Below are 12,802 nucleotides of genomic sequence, written 5' to 3'. Positions count from 1 at the left end.
AGAAAACCAAAATGCACAACTCCAGACTAGGTGAAAGTTGGCTCAATAGCAGTAACTTCAAGAGGGATTTTGGAGTCCTAGTGGACAATCACTTAAATATGAGCCAGCAATGTACTACATCTGTCAAAAAACCCAACACAATCTTAGACAGAATCAAGATCACAAGAAGTGATACCACCACTTTATAAGGCCTTAGTATTTGGAATACTGCATCCAATTTTGGTCACCTCAATATAAAAAAAAATGTTGAAACTCTGGAAAGAGTTCATGAAAGAGCAACAAAGATGATTGGAGGTTTGAAGGCTAAAACATATGAGGAATGTTTGCAAGAGTTGGGTATGTCTAGTTTAGTGAAAAGAACTAGAGGCAACATGATAGCAGTGTTCCAATATTTGAGAGTCTGCTACAAAGAAAAGGGAATCAAGCTATTTTCCAAAGCAATAGAAGGCAAGACAAAAAGCAACCTAGAACTAAGGAGAAACTTCCTGACAGTGAGAACAATCAACCAGTGGAACAACTTGCCTTTGTAGATGCTCCAACACTGGATATTTTTAAGAAGCCAATCATTTGTAAAAAATAATATTGGGTGTACTAGAAGAACTCCACGATCCCTTCCTACTCTGTTATTCTGTTATTTTGTTATTTCGATGAAAATGTATACCCCAAAATTGAGGTTTAAACTGGGTATCAGCTGCATAGTGATTATACTGAACCCCAAATGAATGAAACTTTATTAAAATAATAAAGGTTCATTCATTCGGGGTTCAGTATAATCACTATGCAGCTGATACATCAGCCATTACTAGTGTGTGTGTGTGTGTGTGTGCGCGCGCACGTGTGTGTGTGTGTGTGTATGTATATGTATGTGTATGTATATGTATATGTATATGTATGTATGTGTGTGTGTGTGTGTGTGTGTGTATATAATTTTATTCAAAGTTAAAATACAAAATACAAAACTAAATAAAAATTGAAGAAGTTATAAAAAGAAAACACAAAACACAAAGCAATCAGAACATTAAAAAGATGCATCAAACCACCACCACAACATATTATACACATATATTATCCCCTTGAGTTGTATACTGATTAACATGTTACTACAATATTAGTTCCCAGCAGTTGCGAAACAGACCCCTCCCACAAAAAATTAAACTACTAAATCTATTAACAATTTGTTGATCTGACTTCTATATGACATATTAGTGACACAGTGGTTAATAGAAAAAACAATAATAGTAAAACAGAACAAAATTAAAATTTTAAAACTTCCTGCTTGACAGGAAGGTGGATATGCCCAGTGGCTTTTCAGTTGCTTCCAGAGGGAATTGGAATTTTCAAGATTCCACTGGGTCCCCCATTTTTCCAGAAGTCATCTTGGGTCATTCCTAAGTGCTCTCATTCAAAACCAGGGAGCAGCATGCCAAAGAATCAGGTTTAGCAGTGAAATCAACAGATTATCAGTAAGAGAAAAACGATACTCTTACTGTCCAGCAGGCATCTTGAAAATGGTCAGCTGGGACTATTGTTTTTGAACATTCTTACAATGGTCTTAACCAAAGAAGTATCTAAACTCATAAATTAATAAGAAATAAATTCTAAATAGTTATCTATATGAATTTGAAACAATATATTTGGGAAATGTGTTTGTATATATACATTGTGAATATGATGAAGGATAAAATGAATATGGTTGTCTTTTTTCCATATTCTACTCTCTTAAAAAGCTGTTCTCTTGCCCTGTATTTTTAAAGTCTCATAATTATAACAAATTAGGAAACAATTAATTGAAATATATTGAGTTTTTAAATGATAAAACTGCATGTCTTATTGTTAATTCAAATCATGCATGTGTATTTTGACTGTTGCAGAACCACATAGGTCAAATAGTTCCAATGCATGTCTTGTCTGCAAATTCTATCTCAGTCTATAAATACAAATGAACGTAACAAAAAACAGATGAAATAAAATACTTTCAGCAACTTTTAGTAGTTATAATCAAATTAAATGAGTTGGCTGAGTTCAATTTAATTGATAAATTGGATAAGTTGAATTTTTAAGTTGGCTAAAGTTTTTCCTTTTAATAACAGCACTTCAAAATTACCTGTGTTTTAGTATATTCGAAGTATTTCATCTGCATGAACTTTTTAATGAAAAAAATGTCAGTATTATAATAATCTACATTTTTCAAAATCAGAGTGATTTGCTGTAGGCTACTAAGCAAATGAATCATAGACAGAGCAAGTTGTTTAGATTCTTTGCTATGATAGATTAGGTTTGAGCTACAATAGATTAGATTTCAGCCTACAATAGCATCAGATTTGTTTTTTTAAAAAAATGTTTATTTCTTATTCTTGATTATTTCTGCAGTTTGGCCTGCATCTGTCACTGTTTACATTATATCAGGCTTCTTCTGGAAACGCTCTTTGTGCACAAGATCTCAGAAGGACATACACCACTGAAAAATATGATCAAGGTGATTAACATTCATAAAATATACTATAGAAATGAATAAGCATTAAAAAGGTATTCTTAGTGTGTTTGTTGCATTTCTGTCCTGCTTTCTGAGTTACTCATGTGGTGCGTTATATTCTCATCTGAACAACCCCTCCAATTTAAGTTAGGTTAAGAGAGAATGATAGGTGGAGGTCAGTAAATTACCCTGAAAATTTAATTGCAGGCAGTGTACAGGTTGTCCCCAACTTACAATAGTTCGTTTAATGATGGCTCAGAATTAGAACGGCACTGAAAAAAGTGACTTATGACCATTTTTTTTAAAGTTACAACCTTTCCAGCATCCTCATGATCGTGTGATCAAAATTTATATGTTGGGTAACTGGTTCATATTCATGACCTTTGCCCAGGATCATGAGATCTCCTTTTACATCCATTTGATAAGCAAAGTCAATCAGAAAGCCAGGTTCACTTAACAACTGGGTAACTAACTTATCAACCACAGTGATTCATTTAACAATTGAGGCAAGAAAGGTCATAAAATGGGGAAAAACCAACTTAACAAATAGTTATGGTTATAAGTTGATGACTACCTGTACTTGTGTGTGTTTTATATATATAAAAATGATGGATGGATGGAAGGATGGACTGTATATATATGGACTGTGTGTGTGTGTGTGTGTGTGTGTGTGTGTGTGTGTGTGTGTAATTTGTTTTCTTAAGTTTTTGCGGGTACTTACATGTATGTTATTCAGCTTTGATTGGGTATTTTTCCATGTCATTATAGTTGTGCTTTTAAAGTTGTAGCAACGTTTCAGCAGAATCTCATCTGCCATCATCAGGCTTCTGTATTGTGTTCATCTGTTTGTCCTCACAGACAAATACAATGACAGAGCCTGATGATGGCTGATGAGAGCTGAACGTTGTTGTTAACTTTAGCACAACTATAATGACATGGAAAATATCCAATCAAAGCTGAATAACATACATATATATATGTATGGTATATATATATATATTATGGTATTCAGTTTTGTTCAGATATTTATATTATTATATTATTCCATGTCATTATAGTTGTGCTTTTAAAGTTGTAGCAACGTTTCGGCAGAATCTCATCAGCCATCATCAGGCTTCTGTATTGTGTTTGTCTGTGAGTCAGACTTTCACAGCCATTTCAGTTTTAAATTTGGGGCTAGCCTACTGCTGTGTCAGAATGGTTCTTTCTTCATCCTGATTGGTTGGGATTCCTGGTCTGTGTTTATTGGTCTTAGAGTTTGCTGTGTTCTGCTTGATTGGTGTTTCTAATATCTTCTGTTTTGCGGCTTTTTTTGTCTTGATTGGCTGGCAACATTGTGTTCCTGTATTGGAGGCTTTTAGTGCAGTTTGGCTCTGAGTAAATGGATGGCTATCATTTATTAGGAAGCTAGGTTTCATCTGGATGCCTGGTTGGGGTGTGTTTGAGCTGGAGGTATCAGGGGGAATCTGTTTGTGCTCAGGTGTTTGCCTGGCTTGTGGTGTGGAGATTTTTTTGTTTGTGAGTGCAGTCTTCCAAATAATTGACAGTCTGGTGGAATCATCTCTTCTATTCATGCTTTCAGGTCTTTTTTCAATCTCTATGGCTTCTCTGATGATTCTGTGGCTGGAGTTTTCTATAGTGGCTAGGGTTTTGGTGCCATTGAAGTTGATGCTATGACCTGTGGCTTTCATGTGTTGGACTAGTGAGGAAGTGTGTTCTAGCTTTTTGACTGCATTTTTGTGTTCATCCAGGCGGGTACTTATTCTTCTATTTGTCTGTCCAATGTATGTCGCTGGACATGATGCACAGGGGACTTCGTATATGCCTTGGTTTTCCAGGTCAATTTTATCTTTGGAGTTTCTTAGGATGGCTGCTATTTTTCTGTCTGTTTTGAAGGCAGTCTTGATGTGATGCCTGTGTAGTATCTTACTGATTTTGTCTGTAGTACCTCTTATGTAGGTCAGAACAGCTGTTCCATAGGTCTGTTCATCTTCTAGGTCTCCATTATGTCTCAGTGTGTTTTTGTGAATCAAGCCAGTGATTTTGCTTTTGTGGAAGCCATTGGCTGTCAGTATTTTAGTCAGGGTGCATAGTTCAGTCTTTATGTGTGTCTTGTTTGCCAGACGTTTGGTTCTGGCGATTAGTGTTTTGGCCACAGAGTTTATCTGTGCTGGGTGGTGGTGGGATTGGGTGTTGAGGTAGCGGTTTGTGTGTGTTTTCTTCTGGTATATGGTGTGTCCTAGTGTGCCATCTGTTTTTTTGTAGATTAGCACATCTAGGAATGGTAGTTGTTTGTTTGTTTCCATTTCCATGGTGAACTTGATTTTGGGGTGTGTGCTGTTTAGGTGTCTTAGGAAATTGTTTAGGTTTTCTTTTCCTTGGGGCCAAATCACAAATGTGTCATCGATGTATCTTAACCATAGTTTGGGTTTGTGGGTGGCATTAGCCAGGGCTCTGGATTCGAATTCTTCCATGAACAGGTTTGCAATGACAGGTGACAGTGGTGATCCCATAGAGGCTCCTTCAATTTGCTTGTATCTTTGTCCTTTGTATATGAAATATGTGTTGGTTAAGCAGTGTTCTGCTAGTTCCTTGAGGTGTTTAGCTGGTTGGTATTTATTTTTGATGATTTCAAGAGTTTTTTTTATTGGGACTTGAGTGAATAGTGAAACCATGTCAAAACTTACAAGCAGATCTTCTTGTTCGATGTGTAGATCTTTGATCATTTCCAAGAAGTGGTATGAGTTTTGTACATGTGAAGCTGCTGCTTCAGCATGGGACTGTAGCTGCTTTGCTAAGTGTTTAGCTAGGTTTTGTAGTGGTGCTCCTCTGGAGCTGACTATGGGTCTGAGAGGTATGCCTTCTTTGTGTATTTTTGGGAGGCCGTATAGTTTGGGGCATCTGGAAGATTTTTCTCTTGGAATGATCGTCTGTTGGATCTCTTTGCTCATGTGGCTGGTTATAATTTTCTTCTTGGTTATTTTTTCCAGATATGTGGTTGGGTCGGTGTTTATCGGTTTGTATATGGAGTCTTGGAGTAGGTCTGTCAATTTTGTTTCGTAGTCTTTTCTGACCATTACTACTGTGGCATTACCTTTATCTTCTGGAAGTATGATTATGCTGCTGTCATTTTTTAGGGCTTGCAGGGCTTTTAGTTCCTCTTTGTGCAAGTTGCTTTTGGGTGGTTTGCTTGTGCATAGGATGTTAGTAACTTGGTGTCTTATTCTATCAGCTTCATCTGTATTTAATTTAGTTAGGCTGGATTCTACTGCACATATGATGGATTCTCTGGGGATTTTTTGAGGTGCTAATTTTTTTTAGGTTTCTTCAAGAGTTTGTCATTTTTGTAAGTGGTTTCAGTTTCAGCTCTCCAAGTTGTAAGTTGTTTTATCTTGTCCCAAAGTAGAGGTGGATTTTGCTGCTCAATTCATATATATATATATATATATATATATATATATATATATATATATATATATATATATATATATATATATATATATATATATATATATATATATATGAAAAATATAAAAACATATACATATCCAGATTTTCTTTACCATAGCTCAGCATTCAAAAGACTTGCTTTGTTTTTAATAATTCTTTCCTGAATGATCCATGAAGATTACTGAAGAGCAATAATACTACAAGTTCAAGCAATAAGAACAAATGCTTAATAAAACTTAACTGGCAGTAAGACATTCAGTTTCTATTTCTCTGCTATCATTACTATTCTATTCTGTCCTGTCCTGTTCTATTTCCTTTTGAAATGCAAACCATAAAGATTACAAAATTTTTAAAAGAAAGAATCTCTTCTGTATTATTACAAACTACTTATTTTTAAAACAAACTTTAGCACTAATTACCAGCTCATATTTGATTTTTTTCTTTTCACCTGAGATTTTATTTTTTTCTTTCAATCTTTTATTCAACTCTTATTCTTTAATACATCTGTGGATTACAAACTATATCTGGAGGACAATCTCATTTGCATTTGAAGTTAGCCACAAAAGGAATCAAAAGACTAACATTTAAGAATTGTAATTTTTGAAATTATTTAAAAAAAATGATTTTTTTTTAATTTTTGGAAGCTGAAAATGTTTGAAATGTTTAATTTTTACAACTAGTCATGGAGAAGTAATCATGGAAAAAGAGAGTGATGCTGTTGAGATTTGCAAAATATGTTCCATGTAGTATTCATGCCCATAGAATACCCAAATTACACTTGTACCAAATGTAAATGAAATGAAATACTTGAAGAAAAATTAAGAGTCTGGTCTAGAGGCAATTCTAGCCACTCTGAGACTCGGTATACAAAATGGGAAACTCCAACCAAAAAAAGATCTTATCTGAACATAGTAAGGAACAAACAACTACTAGAAGAAATTAACCTACTACATGAACCTTTAGAGGTAGACCAATGACAACACCTCACTCACAGAAGAAAATGACAACCAAGAACAAATGTTCCTGCTGCCTAGTGCAGCTCAGTACAATACAATCCTGCTGCAGCTGAGCAATTGATTTCATATCTTCCCTCCTGGAAGAAAGTATGCAGACACTTGGAGAAGAAACATCATTAAGCATTCCCATGTCTGCAGGAAACCTAGTCCAGACATTCCCAAGAGCAAAAGAGGCATGTGTTAGAAGATTCACTTCTTGGAGGAACAGAATCAGCATTTGTAAGTCAATCAATCAATTTAGGGCTGTATCTTGTCTCCCAGGACCAAAAATCAAACATGTGATTGAAAGCCTTACTAAAATAATCAAGCATGCAAATTACTATCCCTTTCTTCTCTTCTATGTGGAGACAAAGGATACAACAATGAATCTGAAAACAATATCAAAAAACTATGAACAGCTTAGTGTAAAAACCAAACAGGAGCACAAGTCATCTTTTCATTTGTATTTCCAATGGAAGGTCAACATCCAATGAGGAAACAGAGGATTTTAGAAATTTTGGAAATAATTTATTATAGAAATAAACCATCAGTTTAAGGGTTGAGGCCATCAAGAGAAATTTGGATTCCTAAACCATAGTCTATATATTGCCTACATCAGAGGTCCCCAAACTTGGCAACTTTAAGACTTGTGGACTTCAACTCTGGGAATTGAAGTCCACAAGTCTTAAAAGTTGCCAGGTTTGGGGACCCCTGGCCTACGTGAACAGGTTCTGACAGGAGATGGCTACAATTCACAATAGCCATGAAATTGTATTTGGAAAATGACTGGCTCAGCTTATCCAAAGAGCTTTGAACTAAAACTAAGGGGTGAGGGTGATCAATTTTTAGGATCTTTAGGGCCTAATCCTAAGCATAAACCCTAGGACAACCAATCAAACAAGGAGATAGAGAGTGGTGGGAAAGAAGGAAAACTCAGATATAAAACAGGAGGAGGAAGAAAACCCAGGATCAGATGTTTATATACCAATGTTCAAAGTATGAGGAACAAATAGGGTGAACTTGAAGTACTAATATATGAGGGCATATGTGTTATAATTGTTTTTATTGAAACTTGATGGGGTGAAACTCATAATTGGAATGTACTGCTACAAAGATATAAACTGTTCAAAAGAAACAGATCTAACAAAAGAGGGGGTGGAATTGCATTATATGTAAGAAATCACTACACCTCTACAGAAATACATAAAACCTAGGATGAAAGCCCCCTTAAAGTGTATATTGGTTAATATAAAAGAAAAAAAGAATGATATTGCCAGAGGTGCATAGTACAGCTGCCCAACAAGCAGAAATAGATGAACTTTTTGCTAATAGTTAATATATCCATACCAAACACACCACAGTAGTAATGGGAGACTTTAACTACTTGACATCAACTGGGAGACAAACTGCATCAAGTGGGAGATCAAATAGGTTCCTGATTAGCCTAGCTAACAACTTTGTCATCTAAAAATAGATGAGAAAGCTAGAGGATCAGCTATAGCGGATTTGACTCTTAATAACAGAGATGAAGGGATAGAGGGTGTTGAAGTTGTGAAGTTGTGAAGTTGGGGGAGAGTGACCATGACATATTGGAATTCAATATAATGCAGACACAAGCAATAGAACAAAATTAAAATAGTGCCTTATACATCAAGATAGCTGTTTCCAACAAACTTAGAGAAAGCTTGGGAAGGATTCCATGGATAAACATCTTTTTTTAAAAAAACTAAAGCTTGGAAAATTCTGAAAAATGAGATTAAGAAGCCCAGTCCACCACAATCAAATGAAAAAGAAAAATAAGAGATCCAAGAAGAAACCAGCATAGTTGAATAAAAAAAAACTCTGATAAACTGAAAGACAAAAGCTTTGGATAATGCTACGTCAACTGTCAACCTTGCCTTGAGACTTGCCTTGCTTTGAGACAATTTGCCTAGTGGACTGGACTTGCTTTTGCCTTGTGGATTAGTGCTGGCTTCTTTTGAATAGTCTCATTGATAGTGAGCTGGTGCTGGTACAGGGAATTGCTGGGGAATATTAATTCAGGCTTGGAATCCTTAATAAAGACTCCTAACACTTGTGGTATGTGTGAATGAGTGGGACACTCACTCTACAAAGATGAATTCAGAAAAGCTAGGGCTCAGAATGAACCAAGACTTGCCACAATTGTAAAAAAATAAAAAATAAAAACTTTTTTTCAACATGTAAAACAAAAAAAGACAAGGAAACAATTGATCGACCAATTAGAGAAGATGGCAAGAAAGTGATGGGCAGCAAGGAAAAAGCAGAGCTGCTTAATTCATTCTTTGCATCTGTCTACATGCAAAAAAAAAAAAACCCAACAGAACCTACCAAAAACAGAACAGTAACAGACAGACTCGGAATACATATTAAAATAGGCAAGAAAATAGTAAGAGAACACCTGTCCAGCATAGATAAATTTAAATCATCAGGATCAGATGGATTATATCCAGGGTTCTGAAGGAGCTGGTAGACATAATCTTGGAATAATTGAACTATATGTTTCAAAGATACTGGAATACTGGGGAACTATGAGAGGATTGGAAAAGAGCTGATGTTATTCCCATCTTCAAAAAAGGGGAAACATTGATTCAGGAAACCACAGACTCATCAGCCTGACATCAATACTTGGGAAGATCCTAGAAAAGATAATCAAGCATCTGCAAACACCAAGAGGCAAGCAAAGTTATAACCAAAAGTCAATATGTGTTTGTCAAATCCCATGCCAGATCATGCCAGACAAACTTTATGCCTTCTTTGACAAAGTGACTAAAGTAATGTACCAGCAAAATTCTACTGTAATTTACTTATATTTCAGTAAGGCCTTTGATGAAATAGACCACAACTGTGATAAGATAGAAAAATGTGGGTTAGACAGCATCACCACCAGATGTATTAGTAACAGGCTAAGCCACATCACTCAATGTGTGGTCCGGAAGTGGTATTCAGCCAGTTTGGACCAGTTTGGGCAAACTGATATCTGAAATTTTGAGTAGTTTGGAAAACTGGCAAATACCACCTCTCGCTGGCCCTGCCCACCTGCTCCGCCTTTCCTGTCCTAAATTCCCTTGTTTTTTTTTAGCTCAGCTGATTCACATGGCAGAGCCATTTGCTGTACCTCAGCTGAGCTAAGAACAGCTTACCTCACCATTACCGACACCAAGGACAGTCTTTGAGTGCTGTGCTGTGCAAAGCGCGCTCTCATAGAACAAACCACACCACTGGTTGGCCCTGCCCCACCCTGCCCCACCCCACCCTAAACATTTTGCATTTACCACATGGCTATCCTGTAATCTGCACCTCTTATACTGCACTATGGACTACACAACTTGCAAAAAGCAATCTATATAGACTTCTGTAAAGCCTACAAACTAACATAAAACTGGGACAACATACACATACAATAAAAACATAGAACCATTTTCTTTTATATACATACAGTGTGTCAGATGGTTACAAATCTTTTGTGCATTCTTTTGTAATCATTTACTACAATATATCAGTCTTCACTTGTCCAACGAACATATGCTTATAATTTATCAGTTATTAATCATTCATGACTAAATCATACTATATGAGATGTTCCAAGTTTTATCAAAATTTGTGTTATACTTTCAACCAGTGGTTATATATATCATATGAAGTTTTATATCAGTCTATTAAATTTCTATCACAAAATTACATCCATTTGATATAGCAAAGTAATCAGAAAGCCAGGTTCACTTAACAAACTGGGTAACTAACTTATCAACCACAGTGATTCATTTGTTTACAACAATTGAGGCAAGAAAGGTCATAAAATGGGGAAAACCAACTTAACAAATAGTTATGGTTATAAGTTGATGACTACCTGTACTTGTGTGTGTTTTATATATAAAATGATGGATGGATGGAAGGATGGACTGTGGTTATATATGGACTGTGTGTGTGTGTGTGTGTGTGTGTGTGTGTGTGTGTGTGTGTGTGTGTAATTTGTTTTCTTAAGTTTTTGCGGGTACTTACATGTATGTTATTCAGCTTTGATTGGGTAGCTCCCATGTCATTATAGGTTGTGCTTTTAAAGTTGTAGCAACGTTTCAGCAGAATCTCATCTGCCATCATCAGGCTTCTGTATTGTGTTCATCTGTTTTGTCCTCACAGACCATGCTGATGATGGCTGATGAACGTTGTTGAAACTTTGCTAGTCTTTAAGTGACAACTATAATGACATAGGGGAAAATAATCCAATCAAAGCTGAATAACATACATATATATATGTATGGTATGTATATATATATATTATGGTATTCAGTTTTGTTCAGATATTTATATTATTATATTATTCCATGTCATTATAGTTGTGCTTTTAAAGTTGTAGCAACGTTTTCGAAGCAGATCTCATCAGCCAGCCATCATCAGGCTTCTAGATTGTGTTTGTCTGTGAGTCAGACTTTCACAGCCATTTCAGTTTTAAATTTGGGGCTAGCCTACTGCTGTGTCAGAATGGTTCTTTCTTCATCCTGATTGGTTGGGATTCCTGGTCTGTGCTTTGTTATTGGTCTTAGAGTTTGCTGTGTTCTGCTTGATTGGGTGTTTCTAATATCTTCTGTTTTCTGGCTTTTTTTGTCTTGATTGGCTGGCAACATTGTGTTCCTGTATTGGAGGCTTTTAGTGCAGTTTGGCTCTGAGTAAATGGATGGCTATCATTTATTAGGAAGCTAGGTTTCATCTGGATGCCTGGTTGGGGTGTGTTTGAGCTGGAGGTATCAGGGGGAATCTGTTTTGTGCTCAGAGTGTTGCCTGGCTTGTGGTGTGGAGATTTTTTTGTTTGTGAGTGCAGTCTTCCCAAATAATTGACAGTCTGGTGGAATCATCTCTTCTATTCATGCTTTCAGGTCTTTTTTTTCAATCTCTATGGCTTCTCTGATGATTCTGTGGCTGGAGTTTTCTATAGTGGCTAGGGTTTTGGTGCCATTGAAGTTGATGCTGCTGACCTGTGGCTTTCATGTGTTGGACTAGTGAGGAAGTGTGTTCTAGCTTTTTGACTGCATTTTTGTGTTCATCCAGGCGGGTACTTATTTTCTATTTGTCTGTCCAATGTATGTAAGCTGGACATGATGCACAGGGGACTTCGTGATATGCCTTGGCTTTCCAGGTCAATTTTATCTTTGGAGTTTCTTAGGATGGCTGCTATTTTTCTGTCTGTTTTGAAGGCAGTCTTGATGTGATGCCTGTGTAGTATCTTACTGATTTTGTCTGTAGTACCTCTTATGTAGGTCAGAACAGCTGTTCCATAGGTCTGTTGTTCATCTTCTAGGTCTCCCATTATGTCTCAGTGTGTTTTGTGAATCAAGCCAGTGATTTTTGAGCTTTTGCAGCGGAAGCCATTGGCTGTCAGTATTTTAGTCGTGGGTGCATTAGGTTCAGTCTTTATGTGTGTCTTGTTTGCCAGGACGTTTGGTTCTGGCGATTAGTGTTTTGGCCACAGAGTTTATCTGTGCTGGGTGGTGGTGGGATTGGGTGTTGAGGTAGCGGTTTGTGTGTGTTTTCTTCTGGTATATGGGTGTGTCCTAGTGTGCCCATCTGTTTTTTTTGTAGATTAGCACATCTAGGAATGGTAGTTGTTTGTTTGTTTCCATTTCCATGGTGAACTTGATTTTGGGGTGTGTGCTGTTTAGGTGTCTTAGGAAATTGTTTAGGTTTTCTTTTCCTTGGGGCTCAAATCACAAATGTGTCATCGATGTATCTTAACCATAGTTTGGGTTTGTGGGTGGCATTAGCCAGGGCTCTGGATTCGAATTCTTCCATGAACAGGTTTGCAATGACAGGTGACAGTGGTGATCCCATGAGAGGCTCCTTCAATTTGGGCTTGTATCTTTGTCCTTTG

The 12,802-nt window shown here is 36.5% G+C and overlaps 1 protein-coding gene across 6 annotated transcripts in view; it reads left to right on the top strand.

Annotated features, from left to right (window-relative positions):
- The window catches only part of TECRL (trans-2,3-enoyl-CoA reductase like), a 76,496-nt gene that overhangs the window by 21,330 nt on the left and 42,364 nt on the right, over positions 1-12,802 (top strand). For all 6 annotated transcript variants that reach the window (XM_087916049.1, XM_087916054.1, XM_026719600.2 and 3 more), the window contains one exon: positions 2,371-2,476. In XM_087916049.1, coding sequence (XP_087772175.1) covers positions 2,371-2,476 — 106 coding nt within the window. The remainder of the gene's footprint in view (positions 1-2,370; positions 2,477-12,802) is intronic.

Source organism: Pseudonaja textilis, chromosome Z (assembly GCF_049901715.1).
Source record: "Pseudonaja textilis isolate UNSWEBS1 chromosome Z, rPseTex1.2, whole genome shotgun sequence".
Lineage (NCBI taxonomy): Eukaryota > Metazoa > Chordata > Lepidosauria > Squamata > Elapidae > Pseudonaja > Pseudonaja textilis.
The sequence above is the reverse complement of the archived record's forward strand: the minus strand, read 5'-3'. Positions and strand labels throughout refer to the sequence as shown.